The 20,028-nt window shown below is 39.2% G+C and overlaps 3 protein-coding genes and 1 long non-coding RNA gene across 6 annotated transcripts; 3 read left to right on the plus strand and 1 right to left on the minus strand.

The window, feature by feature from the left end:
- The first annotated feature begins 2,792 nt into the window (after positions 1-2,792).
- LOC103353384 (protein FAM98B) lies at positions 2,793-5,922 on the plus strand. The gene is made up of 8 exons (XM_008276334.1): positions 2,793-2,937; positions 3,193-3,299; positions 3,665-3,790; positions 3,919-4,178; positions 4,262-4,342; positions 4,430-4,546; positions 5,184-5,330; positions 5,413-5,922. The coding sequence occupies exons 1-8, from the start codon at positions 2,894-2,896 to the stop codon at positions 5,578-5,580; spliced, it is 1,050 nt and encodes a 349-aa protein (XP_008274556.1). The 5' UTR covers positions 2,793-2,893; the 3' UTR covers positions 5,581-5,922.
- Positions 5,923-6,174: 252 nt separating this feature from the next.
- chchd2 (coiled-coil-helix-coiled-coil-helix domain containing 2) lies at positions 6,175-10,091 on the plus strand. 2 transcript variants are annotated; one of them, XM_008276335.1, is made up of 4 exons: positions 6,178-6,344; positions 8,247-8,502; positions 9,097-9,295; positions 9,698-10,091. In XM_008276335.1, the coding sequence occupies exons 1-4, from the start codon at positions 6,295-6,297 to the stop codon at positions 9,706-9,708; spliced, it is 516 nt and encodes a 171-aa protein (XP_008274557.1). In that variant the 5' UTR covers positions 6,178-6,294; the 3' UTR covers positions 9,709-10,091. The 2 variants fall into 2 exon arrangements, with proteins under 2 accessions (XP_008274558.1, XP_008274557.1); XM_008276336.1 differs by lacking the exon at positions 9,698-10,091 and having other exon boundaries at positions 6,175-6,344; positions 9,097-9,303.
- Positions 10,092-10,387: 296 nt separating this feature from the next.
- phkg1a (phosphorylase kinase, gamma 1a (muscle)) lies at positions 10,388-17,731 on the plus strand. Its single transcript, XM_008276337.1, has 10 exons — positions 10,388-10,535; positions 11,774-11,915; positions 13,159-13,337; positions 13,481-13,535; positions 13,646-13,711; positions 13,795-13,958; positions 15,393-15,483; positions 15,663-15,816; positions 15,959-16,084; positions 16,709-17,731. Exons 2-10 carry the CDS (start codon positions 11,833-11,835, stop codon positions 16,973-16,975), a joined length of 1,185 nt encoding a protein of 394 aa, XP_008274559.1. The 5' UTR covers positions 10,388-10,535; positions 11,774-11,832; the 3' UTR covers positions 16,976-17,731.
- Positions 17,732-17,821: 90 nt separating this feature from the next.
- LOC103353387 (uncharacterized) lies at positions 17,822-20,022 on the minus strand. 2 transcript variants are annotated; one of them, XR_520000.1, is made up of 4 exons: positions 19,746-20,022; positions 19,071-19,166; positions 18,308-18,393; positions 17,822-18,028 (listed from the first exon to the last, which is right to left on the minus strand). It is a non-coding gene; the product is annotated as an uncharacterized LOC103353387 (long non-coding RNA). The 2 variants fall into 2 exon arrangements; XR_519999.1 differs by having other exon boundaries at positions 18,308-19,166.
- Between the last annotated feature and the right edge of the window lie 6 nt (positions 20,023-20,028).

A 20,028-nucleotide genomic window follows, 5' to 3' on the forward strand; every position in this document is an offset into this window, starting at 1 on the left:
GTGGGGACCAAGCAAACGTGTTAGCGCTGTATGTCAAGGCCCAGTATGCCTCACCGCCATTGTCGCCATTGTTCCTGCTCAGTTTACAGGCTGCCGATGTGCCGTAAGTGTGACGAGGTGTCTCATAAGCCGCCTGCAGTGACACATGTGCTCACATCAACACACCACGGCTAACAAGCAGTTGCGTTGGAGTGTGCGCGCATACAGTCAGACGTGAGACATTAGGAAGAAGCTCGAGTCCTCTTAAAGAATACAATCGTCAACCTCTTTCCACACTTATTACAGTAAAGATGACATTTCCTTCTACTGAGTCAGACCTCAGAGTGATGGTGCCTATTTAAGTCCAAGGTTTCTGCTGTAGGAGTTGCTGCAGAGGAGAAGAAATAGGCTTGATGCTTCGCAAGCAAAACCGACAACCATAAAACCCTGCTTGATGTTTTAAATCAAAGAATCAAGTGCTGCTATAACTCCCTGACAACAATAATACTGTATATAACACCGTCTGTGCACTCAACCAGCTCTGCATCAGCTGCATCAGCAAGATGTGAGATGGTGCTGAGAGTGCTAAATTATGCTCAGAGTAAAGGGTATATAAATATTATCAGCGCTGATCAGAATTTAGATGAGGAGACACAGTGAGAGACTCTATAGATCTTGATTTCATCAGTCAGGAAGGAAGGCTCACCTCCAGAGTTCATGCTTAGACTTATTCTCTAGAGATGATATAGATCATAATTTGAGCCCAATGTTCACCCTAGAAGAGAGGATAGACGTTAATGTAAATACATCCACAGGGAGTTATAAATGAAGTTGGATTTGTGTTTGACTCCTGCTAATATGCCAATTTTATGCATCCACTGGGAGCCACTTTAAAGCTGGCTAAAGGAGTGGTAGTGCTTTATTTAGATGGAAAATACAGGGATTTACACAATGGAAAAGCAAAAACCTCCTTGTTAAGACTAGAACCTTTAGTGTTATTGGATTGCCATTACTTAAGCAGTATCACATAAGCAGGATTTTATTGTTGATTGAGGTGGAGCTCATTATCACAATGTCATGTAATGTACAGTGCTGTAAAAGATACAATACTACCCTATGAGCTGTACTGGCAAAAAGGTATCAAGTAGCATTAAATATAAATATTATATACACACACACACACACACATGCACGCACACACACACACGTATATAATAAAATATAAATAATCAGGAAAATACTTTTAAATGACACTTAACTGCAGTCTTTGAGTATATATACTTTCCACGTTTTAATACCACTACCACAAATGTATGCAAGATTTAATCATTTGTTTGTGTAACACTAACCAATCACAGAGCTCTAGTGACCTCTAATGGACAAAACTGCAACATGCATTTATTTTAGTTAAATTCTTACAGTATTGATTTCCTTTCCTGAGGAAGAGGTTGAAGCGAGAGATGTGAGATCAAATTTGAGGGAGAAAAAAAAGAAAGATTTTATATCAATAGTACAATCAGGAGAGATAAGGGGATGTTGAGGGTAAATCAAAGAAAATGACAATAGAGAGGTAGTAAGTTGGAAATAGAAGTCCATTGCCCCACACTAAATACACCAGACATTTTTCAGATTTCAGAAATGATTTAAAACTTAATGACTCCTGCAAACTAAAACCTTGTTAATGTGTCCATATGGTGTTTTTAATATGCTAGAAGACACATCATAAGGGAAATGAGATGTCAGTGTCATGGCTGATATTTCCACCTTGAAACTGCAGCGCACCAATTACAGTCTCAAAAACACCGATTCAGATTTTCTGTGTTTCGTATGAAACAAACCAGAGGAACCCATGATGTAGATTTGGGAGACGGGGCTTTCTGAATCATTATTCATCTTCAGAACTGGTTTCCGGCTCAAACACATGTGACTGAATTACTTGGCATTGTGTAACATAGACTACTTTTACAGTAGGTGAGCTGGTGTGTATGAGCTGCAGCGAGTGCAGAGGGGCGAAAGGTGAGAGAGATGGGGACTTCATAAATGTGCAAACTATAATGAAGGCAGTGGTGTAGACTTAAATTTAAGCCATTTTATAATAAGAAGGGTTCATTTTCAAGGTAAAAAAAAAACATATATACAACAAAAATATCGAAACCTGTTACACAGAAAGGAGTTTGTTGTTAAATCAGCATACAGAGAGGGGGTTTAAATACGCTACCTCACTCACAGACTAAATGTAAAATAGAAAAATGGTCCAGAATTATGTAAACAGGTGGCAATTTATTATTATTTTGTGTTTTATGTATATTTTTTTAACATACATTTTGTTGTAATCAGATAAATTTCTATTTTTTTGATTTTTTTTAAGCTTTTAAAAGTAATGGCAATGTATATCCATTCTAATTTTTTTCTATATATTTTTAAACTTTGTGTTATTATTTGGTATAAATAGGTAAATTAAATTTTTTTTCTTCTGTTTCATTTTATTCTTCACTGATGTTGAATTGTTTCATGCTTTGAGTACATGTGGCAATTTATTACTATTTTCTTTTTTAAGCCTATTTTTGAATATATATTTTGCAGTAAACAGCTCCATTTATGTTTGTTTGTTAAGCTTTTTAAAATTATAGCAATGTATATCCATTTTATATATATATATATATATATTTCTAGATTAAAGATTTGTCATGATTATTATTCTGTTTCATTTTATTCCTCGCTGATGTTGAATCGTTTCCTGTATGAGGTGATGTGCTCCCTCCGGCCTGCAGGGGGCGCTGTGTGCACAAGCGCTGCTGTCAAAACCTGGTGAAAAGAGGAAACTCAGCTTGTAAACACTCTTGAACGTTGAGTCGCTGAGTGGAACAGACTGGTTGTAACTTATGGAAATTTGTCATTTACCAATAAAGTGACAATGGAACGGAGTGCAGGGACAATTTCAGCTATTAAAGCTCTAAGGTAAATAACATCTAACAGCTCTGTTTTTCGTTTTATAGCTGCGTAGTCGCCGCACACCTGTGTGTTATTATGACAACCTAATTAAAGTCAGTACTTATAAATACCGGTAGCTTACGAGCTAGCAGTAAATCAAACAGGCTTTATTCTCAGCATTTCGCTAAATGTGTCATTTTCTGGCTATATTCTGTGCTTTTCGGTGTATCATAAAACTTGGCTGCCAGGTAATCTCACCTGTCGTCTCTACTTCCTGGTCAGGTATCCAGGCGGCTCCTGCCTCTCCCGTTGCTCATGTGATGAGCTTCCGTGTCCGCTACTCAGCTGGCTGGCTGCTGAGCTCAGGAATCTCTGTCCGGAGCTGCGAGGTGACTCACAGCTTTATGTTTTTGTGATACTTAAAAAAAAAATTGCGTTAAACATGGATGCAGCATTTCTGTACTTTAGTTTTCTTATATTCTGTACATCAACATCAGCGTAGGTGCATCTGCTATAAACTGAAATCAGCTAATATATCAATCTACAAAAACTCTAATAAATAATGGAACAAAATGCAACAAATGAATGAAAGTGCAGGTTAACTGTTGATATAATAAGGTAGAAGCTATAAACAAATTTGACAGAAAGTTTACTGTTGCATTTTGTTATAGTCTTTTATAGTTGTCTTCGTAAATTTCCATAGAAACCACATTGAATTTACCTATAATTAAATGTGTTGTCTTTCCCTTTTTAGACTCAGACAGGACAGGTGACGTCTTGCTGGTGGGAGAGCTGAGAAATTTACTGTCAGACATGTCCTCTCCTCTCGCTGTCCTGACCTCTGAGGTGCTAGAACCGTCCAGCCTAAACAAAGTCGCCGGTGAGAAATGAGAGTCTGGTGGATGCCGTTGCAGTGATGTTCATTGTAGCACTTATTTGTAAATTTGCTATGCATCATTTTTAAATGAAGTGTGTATTGTCCTAAACTAATTTTGAATAATCCTACAGAATTTCTCATATCAGAATTGCAAGCAGCTAGCATACTCAAGCATAAGGATTTGCATCCCGAAGAGAAGACAGCAGGAGAGGAGTCTGAAAAAGAGCAGCGGGTAGAAAGTCACAGCCATGAAGTCGCTGAGTGTTATCGGGAATACGACGATGATGATGTTTCAGACAGAAGGAAGGCAGAAATGCAGGCAGAATGGATATTATTGCTGCACGCCCTTGACATGGATGCTTCCTCTCAATTTGAAGATGTGTTGAGTGAGGTAAGACTGATTAAGAAAAAGAGAGTTCTTTATAAATCAAACAAAGAAGCTCTGAAAGATTGTTAATATTTGCTGTAATGCAGGTGAAGTCGAGACTTGCCCAACTACCATGTGGAGAAATGACAAAGTCTCTTCTTAAAACCAGCCCAAGCGCAGAGCAATGGGTGCGTTTCCAGGGCTGTTACTAGTTCATTACACATTAGATGTAACTCTAATGTGGGTATTTAACCTTTTTTCCTTTCTATTTTTAGATACAAGTGAAGAAGTTAAACCAAGTTTTGCTAGAGGATTATCAGTGTCGGAGACAAATGATGATCAAACGCTTTCAGGTTACGCTTGCATCATTTGCGTGGGGAGAAAAACAAAAGGTAGGCACATTAACTCCCTGTACCTGTTAAAATTCACTCAAGAGTGGACAATTTGGTTGTTAGTTGGGCTTTAGCAATTTCTAATAACCCCTGTCGTCAATTACGTACTTTGGGTGACAGCTAACAAACCCAAAATAGTTGGTTCATTAATTACAGTCACAGTCGTATGGTTATAGCAATGTAATGCACAAAATATGCACTGCGCCACGGTTTTGTTGTACAATATGGATGTACAGGTATTTTGGTGGGCGTAGTTCTGATTCTGGAGAAGCTTAGGACTTCTAGAGCATCTATTAGCTTTTGGAAGTTGTTGCATTTTTTAAAATTGTCGTCAAAACCCTTCAATGTGAAAGAAAATGCTGCTCTAAAACTGAATCTGTAACCCAGCTGCAATGCTGTTATGTTTTATCACAGCAGCAAGACAACGCTGCCATCAAGAGGTCAAACTGCAACAAAACAATACCTCCATCACTTAAGCTAAATCAGTCATTAAAACTGCTGCTGACTACTTTTCTGTCAGTTGACTATTGACTTCTTTCTCCATCATGATGTATCAGTTACTGCAATAGAATATGTGTGGGTGCAACAGAAGAATCATGATGAAAACTTCCCAGTTCAGTCAGTCCTTTATTTACAGGAGCGCAGTGCAGCGCTGGCTTCAGTGCCTCCTCTTGCATCCCTTGCCGGCTCATCCCAAGTGTCTCCATCTCTTCTGCTTGCTACCAGAGAGGATCAGTCCTTCACTGATCTAATCAAGGCTGAAACAAACACCCCTGTCTACAAGGTACAAACTTAACATGCCTATGTTCTTAATGAAGTTGCCTCCAACCCAGTAAAGCTTTACTAATTTTCTTTGGTCTTAATAGACACTAATGGGCAGTGTACCGGACAGAGGAGGGCGGCCAGGGGAGATTGAACCACCTATGCCAGCGTGGGAAGGGCGAAGAGCGAAAGGAAACAGATGGGGACAAGGAGGTGGACAACATCAGCGACATAAATTTTCAGGAAAGAAGAAGAAAGGGAAAAGGGAGTAAAATGTCTTTATTTTGGTCTTTACTGCTCAAATTGGGAATAAAAAAATGATTTAAAGTTTTGTTGTAAAATAAATGACAAGTGTGGAATGACATAATTTTACAGTTATAAATCTGTGTATAATTTGTAGTTCTACTCCATGTACATACTTGATTGTGTACATTTCTAAAATGGCTTGGCATTGCTATAATCTACTGGTATGCGACCAGATATTTTTTTGTAAAACTTGCGTTCATATCAAAGAACAAAAAAGAAAAATGATGCTTAAATTTTATGTGTTTGCTCCCCACATTTCTCAATGGGTTTGCTGAAGAATAAACCTATTAAAAGCAGATTTCTAGTTATTTTGTGTGTTGCTGATCGTGCTTTTATGCTTAAAACAGCACATTAAGACTGTTTGTTTATTTATTTGATAATCAGACCACACTGCTGTTTTATTTCTCTTTTTTGTTATTTAAGTTGCTGGAACTTTTGCTAGACATACACCATTTAAATGCAAAATGAATGCAAACAAATAAGTTATACAATACTTACCTGACGGAATCGTCCTTGTTGGTTCCATCATACCGGAAGTTACACGGAGGCAAATGATGTAACACATGGAAAGTTCCGGAGTAGCTAAAGGTCGAGATAAAGCTGCGAGCGGCGTCACACTCACACAGTATTGCGACTGTATTTTATCAGACTCCCATATAAACTAACATAATACTAACAATATGCCGAGAGGAAGCAGAAGCCGGACATCCAGGATGTCCCCTCCAGCCAGGTAACATTTATTTTTTAAAGTTATTTGTTAAAAGCTGTCGAATGTTAGTGAGGATAATGTGTGGGCTAGCACCAAGCTAACGGTGAGGTAACGTTATAGTATCATGTTAGCCAGTGCTTGCCAAGACAATCTCTGGTGATGAACTGCTGTAATAAATTTGAAATATTTTTTGTATATGTAAATGTCTTGCTGTTTTCTAATGAAAACGCTGTTTGTTTAAAGGTCATTGACGAATGTAACAAAGGTCACACTTTCTTCATTATCTGTTCGGCGGAACTACAAACTCAATAATAAACATTTTTAAAAACAAACAAACACCCAGTAGGACTGCGTAAAACTAGGGTCAGTTACACTTTAACCTATAACTAAACTGAGAGTTAATTCGAGACTATATTTTGTTAAGACACACATTAACCTGGGGTATGTCTGTTTTGCTCAGCGTTGTGACAATGAATGTTCTTGACTTATTATGTAGCTACCGTTTACCTAAGTGGAAAATGTCTGAAGGTTTCGGTTAGTTTAGACTTTGTTACAGAAACAGCCAATACTTCTGATATATTTGTATTATGTCCCCCTCACGCCATCCAGCCATCCATTATCTATACACCGCTTAATCCACTCCATACATATGATGGTAAAATAATACTAATCTTTATTTATAGAGCTTTTTTAAACATCATTACAAAGTGCTCCCTAAGGCAGTCAAATATAACATTTAGGCATAAAATCATCAGAATTTACAGGACTGATAGAACCACAGCATGGTTGAAACAGCAGTGTTAAAAGGTACAAAATAGAATTGGGGAATAAATGAAAACAATTTGAACAAAATCAGGAAAGTCTCTTTAATAGTATAGTTTAAGAAGCGCTTTGAAAGACATGACTGGCTCAGCCAATCTGATTTCCTTGGACGGATCATTCCAGAGCCTTGGACATGTTTGTCTGGCATTGAACTGTGTTACTTACGTCTAGTTTAGATTAAGTGACGCATGGAACCCCTGGACTCTTGATACTTTGTCCAAGATCATGTAAAATGACTTTGTCAATATCACCAGCTCTATTGCCAAACTGTAGACAGAAAACTTCCTGTCAATGAACTTAAGTGATACCATCACGCTTGTGCTGTGACATTACATACTGTTCTCACATTTACTAGATAAAGCACCTTTTTTTTTTCTTTACCACACCTTTAAAAGATATTGTATAAAATTCACCCTTGGCACAGGTGAGCTTTCTTTATCTACTGGATGTCATGATTAGGATTGGAACTAACAATTATTTTCATTTTTGATAAATTTGTTGATTATTTTCTTAGTCAGTTGTTTAATCTACAAAGCATCAGCAATTGAATTGAAAATCATCAATATGTGTTTCTTAAAGTCCAATATGACTACTCAAATGTCTTGTTTTGTTAACAATCCAGAAATATTCAGTTTACTGTTACAGAGGAGTAAAGAACTTTAAAAATGTATTTCAAGAAGCTGGAATTAAAAGTCAAAATATGTGGCGATTAATAGTCGACGACTAATTGACGAATCAGTTAAAAATTGCAGCTCTAATCACAATAAGAGTCTAAACACTGAAATCATGGCCTTTTGTTTAAATAACTGCATAGCACCCAAGTGTGCAGAACCTTTTTCTTATTTTCTTAAGATTTTCAGTTTTGGTCTTCCTGCACCCAAATATTGTCTCACTAGTATTGTAATACTTTTAAAAGCGTGAGCTCTAACTGCTGATAGTCCTGAACTTGACATTTGCACTGAGCAGAAAGTACGTCAGAGTAAGAAAGTCAGAATACAAACTAACTTTCACAAATATGCACATGCAGGTTGTGTCAGTTTTTTGATTGTGTTGGGATTTAAATTTTAAACAAAGTATTTTTACTTTTTTTTTTTTTTGTAGCCGGGCACCACCTCCACCCCCACCACCCATGGCCAGGGCAGCACCCCCCACTGCCCCTGTTCCAATGCAGGCCCCTCCGTCTGCTGTGGGTGCACCAGCAGCAGCACCCAGGCAGCCGGGATTGTTTGCCCAGATGGCGGCCACAGCTGGTGGTGTGGCAGTGGGCTCTGCAGTGGGGCACACCATCGGCCACGCCATGACTGGAGGCTTCAGTGGAGGAAACTCAGAGCCTGCCAGGCCTGACGTCACGTACCAGGTAAACTGAAGTTAACATGGAAGCCAGCCATAGGACTGGAATAGTATCAGGGAGGATTAGTATGTCTGACACAGTAACAAACATTTTATGTAATCAACAGATCAGTGCAGGGAATTAAAGGAACTACAGTATCTAAGGGTAACACACAATTCACAGGTTAAGCATTTCTTTATTTTTTAGCTGTAAACGATGAACACAATTTTTCTGTTACCTTTACATGACCTTGTCAACAGGAGGTACTAAAGTGTTTGAGTATTGACTTGTGCTGTGCTCTTTTGCATGTCTTTAATTTAAAAAAAAAAAAAAACACACAACAACAAAACACACAAATTTAGAGTTGAGACTGAGCCATATGCCACATTTCTTGACATGTGAGAAATTTTGATACACCACTGTGTTAGACATTTCAGCACATTATGTGAAAGATTCCTGCTCGTTATCTGAGCGTTACAAACTAAAACAGATTATTGATATGTACACAGACAGCTCTGTTTTGGGTAGACCTGCCCTCACTAGACATATGAACATGCCCTTAAATTGCAGCATGCACAGTAAATAAGAAAAGCATCCCATTGTCTGTGTTGTGTCTGTCAGGAGCCGTACCAGGCCCAGCCATACCAGGGCCAGCCCATGTACCAGCAGCAGCCTCAGTCTATGTACCAGCAGGAGGCCCCTCAACAGCAGGTTTGCTCCTACGAGCTCAAACAGTTCATCGAATGCGCTCAAAACCAGAGCGACCTGAAACTCTGCGAGGGCTTCAGCGAGGTGCTCAAACAATGCAAGTTTGCTAATGGTGAGTGAAAAGTGATCCGTGTTTCTGGCAGTGTCATTATAACCTCTATGAATTTGTTTCGATTCACATTTCCAGTGTTATTGTTACACGTATTTTATGTCAGCTCAACCATCGTCTCTGCAATGTTGTTGTTGCTCTTTTATGTGATGTAACAGTGCCACATAAGTAGGCTTGGCCTAAGCAAATTGTCATTCAGACATCGAAGCCAAATGACTTTGCAGTATTCTGATGTAAAGCCTTGCAGTACCCCTTGTGGCCATAAGATGGAGTAGCTTTAAAGGTTTTCAAATGCTGCATGTGACCTTTTTTTGTAATGCAGGATTTTGAAACATATAGAATCAAATATTCCTAATGATGGAAAGAATAAACACTTGTCTCATTATGCTTTTCTCTTCTTTGTAGGTCTGTCATGAGATGGAGACAAAACACCTGCAGAGTGAAGATCACACACCTTATTAATAAAGAACCAGATATTGTAGGAGGGTGTAATTTACTGGAGATCAATCAATAAACATGCTTTATTTTGACAGCTGATTATCATAATTTCTCAGGAGGCTGCTGCTGCCCAGCTTGTAATCTTAGTCTTATAAATAATGTTTATATATTTTGGTGTGTCTTGCTTTGAGTTGAGTTTTGTCATGTTTTTCCATTAGAGTCAGTGCTTTTATTTTAGAATACCTCTCATATATGACAGTGTTTGCAGGATAACAAAACTTGCAGAACCACCAGTCTCCATTTTCAGTTTGCTTGTTACAAGTTTAAGATTAAAAACAATAAAGCACTTGGATCATGAAAACATTTGTGATGATTTATTTCACTGCCTCCTCACTGAGACCTTATTATAATGTTGGATTGGTTCCATTTTTACATGCGGTTTGCTCCATGTAGAATTTAAGAGCTAAGCTCCGGCACCTGTCGTGTCATTTCAAATCTCAAACCCACGGACTGAAGCTTGCAGTAATGTGGTGAGAGCACGAGCAGCCGGGTGTTATTTCACGGATCTGGTTTTTGTGCGGACACGCGTTCAGGGTGTGCTGCTGCTTCTCCTCTGCTGCTGTGGAAGCAGCTACTTATTTTTGGCATCTGACATTAGAGTTCACCCTTCGCAACATGGCAGAAGCTCCTCCAAGCCTCCACAGCACCGGCGTTTAACCGCAGCTCCGCGTCCGTCTTTTTACGCTTTGCGACCAGACTGAGTGCAATATTGTGATGGATAATCTTCATATGAGGGACTGACACGGTGAGTGAACGAGTCTCTTTCTGTTCATTACTGTTTTACTGGAGCCTGCAAAGGTCAAACAGCGACAGTGGACGGCGGCATGTTGCTTCATTGGTCTGCGCTGTGCGTAAAGTTGGGCATGACATTTAGTTTGGGGAGATCCGAAGCACATTGTGTTCGCTTATTAGACTTCATAAGTGAGCCAGCTGACATTAATCAAACAATGAGAATGATATTTTACCGTAATAACCTAAGAAAGCACGGTTTTATCTGCTGATCTGCAAGATCCTGTAATTATGGAGCTTGAAACTACATAAAACGGAAGCGCATTTGAAGTAGGTGGTCGATCGATATGCTTCGTTTCAGGGCCGACACCAACAATTAATAAACAATTTGTTTTTGCTTTTTGTTCCTTCATGTGGACGTTTAAGATAAATATTTGCTTACTGAACTATTTTCAGTATGTGATAAGGAGCTGAAGCCATCTCAAGGATTTTATCAAAGTAATGAACCATTCAAAGCTCTATTTTATAGATCTTAAAACTGCAGGAAGTCTTTAAGGTCTTTCATTGAACACTTACCATACATTTTTGTCGTTTTTACAAGATGTACTTAACAAAAGTGTTTGGATTCTGTTTCACATGAAATGCAAGTATATTTAGGCTCCTGCATTACAAAAATAAAGTCTGCTTTTCTTGTTCTTGCTAAAAAAAATTAAATATTTATCTACATCAAATAACGATGTAGTTTTTAATTTCAATTTATTTGTGGCAATATTCAAGGTCAGTCATGGGTAGTCTGGGTGGAAAAATAAAGCCCCTTCTTACATTTTCTTTTACATTCTGTCCATATTTCAGTTTTGTGATCAGACACGTGGGCAGAACGTGCCCACATGTCTGTGAGGTTTTGACACCCAGACTCTGTTCTAGTTTTACCATGTTCGTAGGGGGTGTTGACTCAGTCTCGGCATCTGGACTCTGGCATATTCTTGGGCATCATTCATAACTGTGTTCAACAAGAGTCCCGAAACCGCACTCAGGCCAAGCTGGTTCTTCTGGCTTACCGGATTTAAGCTGAATCAATTTGGCTACTTGGGAATTGAGACCAATAACTGATATTTGAAGCAGCAAGCCCCTCTGTATCGACCAGTGGAAAAAATCTGTGAAAATTGGTTGAATCTGTAAATGGTTCCAATATGTTTAACCGTGTTAAATTGTCAGCTAAAGCACAGCTGTTTTGAACATATTTTCTCCCTGCAGCCTGCTGTGAGCTGTAATAGGAGATCAGTTCTGTACCTTCGGCTTGGCTTCGCTCCATCATGACCAAAGAGGAGGAGATCCCCGACTGGGTGGGAGCCAAAGAGTTCTACGACAAGTATGAGCCCAAGGAGATTCTGGGAAGGTGTGTCCATAAAGCACACGTCATAATATGATTTACAGCAGAGGTTCCCAACCTTATCCAAACAAACTACACCTGAGAGTTACAGTTGAAACAGAGCAAAGCACAAAACACTTCCTTAGTCTTTTACTTTTTGTGAGTTAATGGAGTGATTTACTTCTTAAGATTATTGCATTAAAGTGGAAATTTGCAACCTGTGATGAGAAGTTTCGAGAACTGCAGCCACTATGGCGACAACTGATGATTACAGGACAAAGATAAAAACTAAAATGTGGAGAGCAATAACTCTGTAAAGTCACCGCCGTAACGAGCTGCTGCTCATACCAGACCAAGTATGGTCGTATCAGCAAAACCCCTGAGACTGATGGACTGAGGAGGAGCATGTTTTATTGTTTCTTCTTCCACAAGTTCCACAATGGTAGATAACGTGTACTGCATACACATGTATCATAGTTATCACTGTGAAAATGCAATCTTTTTTTTTTGGTTTGTGAATAATATAAATGAGATCAACAGCTATAATATGACATAAATTAGACTAGCTTTTTCAGTTTTACAGCACAATAGTACAGTTTGACTGACTGAGACGTCGGTGTGAACAGTTATCACTCTCAGTGAAGTTTCCCAGAAGTCCCTGAGAAATGTGGGCAGGACCAGAGAATGCTCATTGTCATTCCCCACCAGTAGTCAGACGGTGGTGCTGTTACGTAAGCTTCGGTGTCCGAGTGTGTTCTGGACAAAGGTTTTAGTGTTGAGAGCTGCAGAGGGGCTGCCCGGCAGGCTGACAGATTATGTAATTTCACTCCCTTTCCTGCATGCAGGTCATGAGGTCAGTGGATGTGCACAATGCGTTCCTCTGCTAGTATTCTTCCCACGCCTCGGTCAGTGCCACAAATGTGGGGAGAAAAGTCAGTTTAGTTTCTTTATATCGGTCCCCCTGTCCATAATTTATATCGTCTGAATCACCCTCTGAAAGTAATTCAATCATAAAATACTGTAAAGGACATTAATGATAACAAGAAATGAAGCCAGTGGTGTGTACCTTGACAGGTGCATTCCTGTTTATGTCTCATCTGTCAGACTGATAAGATGCACCTGGAAGGTTACTTTTGCTCAGTTTGAACATGTTTCACAACAGAGAAAGAAACTCTTCACATGTGGAACTTTCCTATTTGAAGCACACAAACACAAACCTGCACTGACTGATGTGTAGGTGTGAAGGCTGATGTGTGCATCTCTTCTTCAGGGGGGTGAGCAGTGTGGTGCGTCGCTGCGTCGACAAGCGACTGTCTCAGGAATACGCAGTGAAGATCATCGACATCACCCCCTCCGACAAGATGACTCCGCAGGAGATCGAAGAGATCAGAGAGGCGACGGTGAAGGAGATTGACATCCTCAAGAAAGTGTGCGGACGAGACAACATCAGTAAGCAACATTCCAGTTTTGAAAAACTGATAGGAATTATATAGGAAAGACTGTAGTTCAGGACAGTTTTATAAAATCAGTTTGTTCAGCTGATGTCCACTGATGTGGCCTGATCCACTTATCGAACGAATTTTCCTCTCCAGTACAGCTCAAAGACTGCTATGAGTCCAAAGCCTTCTACTTCCTGGTTTTTGACCTGTAAGTGTCAACTTTTACGTGATTATAAAGCTTGGTGATTAAACAGAAATTCACATCTCGCTGATCAAACTAGCAGCAACAGCTAAAAAGTTTTGTTTTCTTTCACCCAGGATGAGGAAGGGTGAACTTTTTGACTACCTCACAGAGAAAGTTACTCTGAGTGAGAAAGAAACCAGGTCAGTAAGGGTGTTATTTTTAAGGACAAATTCAATTGATTGTGATCTTTAAGGTCTTTACAGTTTGTGTGTTTTGGTTTTAGGAAGATCATGCGCGCTCTGCTGGAAGTGGTCCAGTTTCTGCACAGCCAGAACATCGTCCACCGGGACCTAAAGCCTGAGAACATCCTTTTAGATGACGAGATGAACATCAAACTCACTGACTTTGGCTTTGCTGTGCAAATCAAGCCAGGACAGAAGCTCAAAGGTCAGTAAAAGCTGGAAACCCAACAGTAAACATCTTTACACAAGCAGTTCATAAATCTAAGGAGACAGGCTGATCGCTTTATGGTCCAAAAAGTCACTCGGATGACCTACTTTAACAGTAACATCAGAGGTTCACTGACAACTAAACATCACTGCAGCAGCACGTTCCGACCCGGCATGTTCAGGTGATGATATCTGAAGTTGCTATGTTTACCACGTACAGTGCACTTTTCAGTGCACCAGCTGTTGGTGGTCGGCGGAGAATCTGGGTCTGATTGCACAACATGCTCCCTGCTCTCTTCGCTGCTCTTACAAAGGTTAAGAAACAGGACACTGCGATCTATTTGCTGCAGTCTCTGACACTCGCAGTACACTGACCTTTTTAAATGGACTCCTCAGAAAGCATCAGCTCAGGATGGAGGGAACACTCACCTGTCTAATGGAGCGGTGCATCATCAGACAGTTTTGTTGAGTTGGTAAACATGTAATGGATTACTTCCATTAGGCTGGAGGTCTGTTTCAGCATGGTGTGCACGTGTATACAGTATCACTGTAGTGAGACATAATCTGTCGCCATCAAATGAAGTCTAAATGCATCTTCCCAAATTTGGTTACATTTTGTTAAAAAATGTACACATGTTGCTTTTCTATTTATAAAACTCACTTGAAGAAGAATTAATACATTTGATAAATTGCTTTCATTTGGTTATAAATGAAGTAGCAGCTTCTCTTTATTCTTTCATGTCTCATAAGGTTTTCTCACCCACACAGGAAAACCTGTAAATCGTCAACATTTTTGAGAGCATTTTTGTTTTGGAGAAGCAGTTTTATCGCTTTTTCTCTCCTTGTAAAGCACTCTGTAATTCCAATTTTTTAAAAAACATTTTGAAGAAATACACAGTTATCATTATCCCATTAGTTATGGCCAAGAGACATGGGCCCTTTTATGTGACCTTTTTTGTTTTTGGTTTACTCAATAAGCTCAAGATTATTTTAGAAAATTTCCACCAGAAAAATCATTCCCAAATGCCATCATTAACAGTTCCACAGCTGTAAGGCTAAAATGAACAGCTACGTTGTCCATGGAGACACTTGCCCCCATCACCAGGCCAGATTTAAAAAAAAACTAATGGCCTCACTTCTGCCTAATCAGAACAATTAATTAGAGAGTAAAAAGCAGTTTATGACAATGAATCAGTGACACTCATGCCATTGAGCCTGTTAAAAAAAAATCCAATTTGATGCAACAGACAGTTCAGCTTCACCAATCAGCATGCAGCTTAACATCTTGACATACTTGTTCACATGTAAAACCTCTTTAAGTTTTTCAGCTGGAACGTTTGTTTCTTAAATTTTGTAAGTCTGTGCTTGAAAGTTCATTTTATTTGTTAACAGTACATGAGAGTTACTGTTTCCATGTGTCTTTGCACTACAGAGGTGTGTGGGACTCCTGGTTATCTTGCTCCTGAGATCATCGAGTGCTCCATGGATGCAGGAAATGCAGGATACGGTACAGCTGTGGACATGTGAGAGTCAAACAAAGAAGCTGTGAATAACTAACCAATAGTAACCTTGTATGCATCTGATCTCATATATGACGGCTCATGTTATCTAAAGTGTGACTGTGGCTAATAAGAATCAGATGATGCATGTACACGTGGTGACCAACTTCAAAGCTCGATTGTCCTCTGGTTCATGCTTGCAGATGGAGTGCAGGTGTCATCATGTACACGCTGCTTGCAGGTTCTCCGCCCTTCTGGCACAGGAAACAGATGCTGATGCTGCGTATGATCTTGGCAGGGAAGTACGACTTCTCATCTCCAGAATGGGAGGACCGCTCAGACACTGTTAAAGATTTGGTAGGCTCACTGTCTTTACTTCTACACGCACTGCTTTGCTTATGTTTTTAAATCAGTGGTAAAACACTGACACCATTGATGACAACTAACGTCAAAATTCAAAGTATATAAAGTAATAAAATGCATCATGTGGTTTCCTCAGATCTCTCGGATGCTCGTGGTGGATCCAAAGCAGCGTTACACGGCTTCAGAGGCTCTCAGCCACTCGTTCTTTTCTCAGTATGTGGTGGACGAAGTTCGACAGTTCAGTCCATACAGGCGGTTCAAGGTGAGAAGTAGAAAGGTTTGGGAAACCTTTTCACTTGATACTAGCACACACAAGATAGTATGATTGTTTTCCCACAGATAAATATGCAGCTTGATTTCATGTCTTGAGTGGAAACAGCAACGCATGTTTGAGAGGAAAATACCCTCCAAATTGTGAAATAATTCAGTAAATTAGAAGTAGAATCATTACAGTATATTTTTAGATAACATATTTTACAAATCTTTCCCAGACAATACCCACCTTGGTGTAATTTCAGTTTTTTTATTAAGCTGCCATCAATCAAATAGTGATTAAACAATAGTTCCCACATGTATAAAGTAATTTAATACAGAATAGTATAATCTATTGTCTCATGTATATGTCTTTTATTTGTGTAATTATAAATCCTAGTATTTGGTTATTTCATGTCAAAATGACTGGACTTCCTTACTGTTTACTGAACTACATAAAAACCTTGAAGGTATTTCAATCAATGAACAACTGTTATATGTTTCTGAACAATGTGCAGCTATTGTGCCAAAACGCAAACAACCATCAGTATAATAATGTAATTCAAAGAGACACTTCAACTCTGCAGTTTTTGACGATATCTAATAGCTACCTTTTCTGATATTTTGCTATCAGGTGATTTGCATGACTGTGCTCGCCACAATGCGAATCTACTGCAACTACCGCCGTGCCAAGCCCGTCACCAAGGAGGTGATCAAGAGTGACCCGTACGCCGTCAAGCCCATCCGCAAGCTCATCGACGCCTGCGCCTTCAAGATCTACGGTCACTGGGTGAAGAAAGGCCAAACTCAGAACAGAGCAGCACTTTTCGAGAACACTCCCAAAGCCATCCTGCTGTCCATAGCGGCCGAAGCAGACGAGCCGGCGCAACATATCTGGTAACGCACTTATCAAGGAGGACCGATCAGCTGGGGCTGCTTACCCTGCTGTGTAAAAGAAAGACTACTACCAGACAAGTCTCATTTCAGTTTGTCTCTAATGTGGACCGCATACTTTACTCATGAACTGCAAAATGCAGCAGTGGGATTGATTTACCTCAAGTCTTCAATCTTCAGTGACAAGTTAACAATTTGCATGCTTTCTTTTCTAAATGTTGATTAAGATTAGTCTAAAAATAAGATTTACTGTTCGAAGAAAAGGCCTTGAACACAATATTTAACTTTAAATGAAGCCATTCTCAACTGTATATCCTCTGAAAATTGACTTGTGCCAGTTTTATGTGAAACGCAACCTCTCAATTATGTCAAAGAGTTTCTTCTACAAACTGCAGGAATTTCCAAAATCTCAAAACTTGACAGAAGGTTTCTTCTTATCTGCTACTGTCTGGAATATATAAACTGTATTTAATGTGTGGTTCAAAGAGTAGGTAGTGCTAGTATGTTACTCTTTTTCTTCTAAACGTGTCAGAACTGTGAAATCTTGGCTGCAAAACATGTGGAAATATAGTTTAGCAGGACTGGAATATAAAACAGTGAACCTGCATATTTTAAAAGGAATGGACTTACAGTTATTTGATCATTATGTAGCATGTTGTACTGTACTGACAACAGCTCCAACGTCAGTTTAAATTATGATAGCACTTTACATTGTATGCTATGAAAGTATTTATTAAAACTTGCATTTCATGTAAAACCTAAATCTTGTTGGAAAGGTACAGATTTTTTTGTGATTCTGTCTCATTCTCTGAGAGCTGTAAACCCGACGTAACAAATTAACACACAAAATCCATTTTTAGAGCAATAACAAATTTATTTTTTAAGGAGGTACATTCACATCCACAAAAATCATCAACTGAAATAGTTTCTGGCACAACGTCTAAAGAGAAATGGGTGAAAAAGCCATAAAAAAATTATTATAGATCATAGAGTGTGATATTAGTTACCATGAGTGAAGGAGTTTCCCACAGTCCTGCTTTAGAAACAGCCACTGGTTTCCCTACAGAATTTTAGAAAACAGAACAAAAATCAGTACAAAACCTTCAGAAAAGTCCAGTTGTATCACTGTACTCATTCCTGTGCAGCTGGATGAGGCTGGGCGAGACACACATCCAGTCATTTAGTAGAAATGAGACGAGGCTTTTGCATGGTGTCTGACTGTATCCACCACAGACTTGCTGGAACAGAATTCGGCCATGCCTCAGAGGTAACATTTTCAGTGCTCAGAATAATAATCGTGTTGTTTGTCATTGTGTTAACAGCGAGTGTACAAACGTACCATCCTCTGGCCATATTTCACAGCCTGAAGGTCGGCTGTGGCAACGTCTCAGTGTAGATTACTGCATTTCTTTATTTAAACACATGCTGGAGCAAAAAGAGAACAACAGACATTATGAGATGAATTTATCTGCTGATGTAATATGTGACTGAGCTGCTGTATTGTAAAAAAAAAAAATATTAGGAAACAGCAGCACATTGGCTTCAAGGATGCAACACGGTAGTGCTGAGTACAATGGTTTCTATAAAGTGGACTTATGGCTCGCGTTAATGATTCAATGATGATTCAACCAAGATACCTAAATAAATGTGGCATTATTAGTTAAAATAATAATCAGCTGAAGCCTTGAAAGATGAAATCCTATCCAAACTCGTCACATGTTGCTGTATTCACTCTGACATAAGAATGAGGTACACAATAAGCACTCAAATCCCATTGTTGGTCAGTGTGTGAAAACATTTATTTAGCATGGTGTCTGACTGTATTTACTATGTCAGGAGTAATACAGAATTCAGCCATGCACTCAAATACATGTTATTACTACTAAGCATGAGTTACCCTCTTTGTGTTCATTTCCTGAAAACAGCATCTCAGTCTATACAAAGCTTTTAGCTTTGGCTCAAACGTTTCAATGTAAACAAGTATTTAAAAAAAGACATGTGTTTTCTGTATTATTAACTGTACAAACTTGAGAAGAAACTGGCCTACTTCCTCACTGTTTCACTTGCACCCTGACCTGAGTAACACATCTGCTCCAGCTCACCTCTGCCATGTGGAGCTGTGTGTGGTTCAGGATGAGGCCTACTCCATGATGAGGTGGTCTAAACCAGTTCATCCATTGTCATCCTAAGTGTAGTGACTAAAAAACAAAAATACACACAAACAACCACATTGAGCATCACTCTGTAAATCTTATACACATCCAAGTCAAGTGAAGTCCTTTCTAGTAGATGAATAGGATGCATGCTAAGTTTAAGGCCCTGAGATATTTTAGATTGTGCAAACTTCTCTAACAAATACCTAACGAATCCAGACATTTTCTATAAGAAAAAATGTTGGTGAATCTCTCTCACTATATGACACGGATTGTAAATCTTGTAGCCACAGACTCCAAGTCTGTTTAAACAGCTGCATCACATACTTTATTACTGGCTAACACCTCATACATCCCAATTACAACCTATGTAACTACTTTATTACGATATTATACTGTTATTGACAAAAAAAAACCCAACAAAAAACTACAAAAAAACGGTTAGATTACTGTCTAACTAAACGTCTTTTCAAAAGGCCCCCAGTTGCATCATGTTATCCACACAAAAACTGAGGTTAAATAAACACCATCATTTTAAATCTAGCAAACACACTTTATCTGCGCCGAGCTGCCTTCTCAAATATTCACAATTTACGTTCTACCGCTTTTTTTTTCATTACAAACCTGCATGCCTTGATAAAAAGTCCCATTCTCATTCACAAGGATGAATTTTCGCCCTTCTTCCGCCCTCAATGTGGAGTCTGTAGCTTCTGGAGCAAGGTCCGGTTAGCGCAGCTCTTCTTCTTCGTGTTATTTCCGGGCTCCGGTTGGAAACAGCTCTAATACAGCAGCGCCACCTGCTGGTCCAACAGTGAACTACATGACCTACAAAATAACTCCGCTTGATTTCTCTGAAAGATGCCTCCCTCTGTTTCAGGATGGATTTACAGCATGTCATCAGTAAACC

This window comes from Stegastes partitus, unplaced genomic scaffold, assembly GCF_000690725.1.
Source record: "Stegastes partitus isolate 25-593 unplaced genomic scaffold, Stegastes_partitus-1.0.2 Scaffold69, whole genome shotgun sequence".
NCBI classification, from domain to species: Eukaryota; Metazoa; Chordata; class Actinopteri; family Pomacentridae; genus Stegastes; species Stegastes partitus.

Excerpts from the sequence above, each read along its gene's own strand:
- phkg1a (XM_008276337.1), top strand. The coding sequence starts at position 11,833 with ATGACCAAAGAGGAGGAGATCCCCGACTGGGTGGGAGCCAAAGAGTTC. Across the intron at positions 13,536-13,645 it reads TACTTCCTGGTTTTTGACCT|GATGAGGAAGGGTGAACTTT; the intron begins GTAAGTGTCAAC and ends TCTTTCACCCAG. Across the intron at positions 15,817-15,958 it reads CAGACACTGTTAAAGATTTG|ATCTCTCGGATGCTCGTGGT; the intron begins GTAGGCTCACTG and ends TGGTTTCCTCAG.
- chchd2 (XM_008276335.1), top strand. The coding sequence starts at position 6,295 with ATGCCGAGAGGAAGCAGAAGCCGGACATCCAGGATGTCCCCTCCAGCC. Across the intron at positions 6,345-8,246 it reads AGGATGTCCCCTCCAGCCAG|CCGGGCACCACCTCCACCCC; the intron begins GTAACATTTATT and ends TTTTTTTTGTAG. Across the intron at positions 8,503-9,096 it reads GGCCTGACGTCACGTACCAG|GAGCCGTACCAGGCCCAGCC; the intron begins GTAAACTGAAGT and ends TGTGTCTGTCAG.
- LOC103353384 (XM_008276334.1), top strand. The coding sequence starts at position 2,894 with ATGGAACGGAGTGCAGGGACAATTTCAGCTATTAAAGCTCTAAG. Across the intron at positions 4,179-4,261 it reads TTGAAGATGTGTTGAGTGAG|GTGAAGTCGAGACTTGCCCA; the intron begins GTAAGACTGATT and ends GCTGTAATGCAG. Across the intron at positions 4,547-5,183 it reads CGTGGGGAGAAAAACAAAAG|GAGCGCAGTGCAGCGCTGGC; the intron begins GTAGGCACATTA and ends CTTTATTTACAG.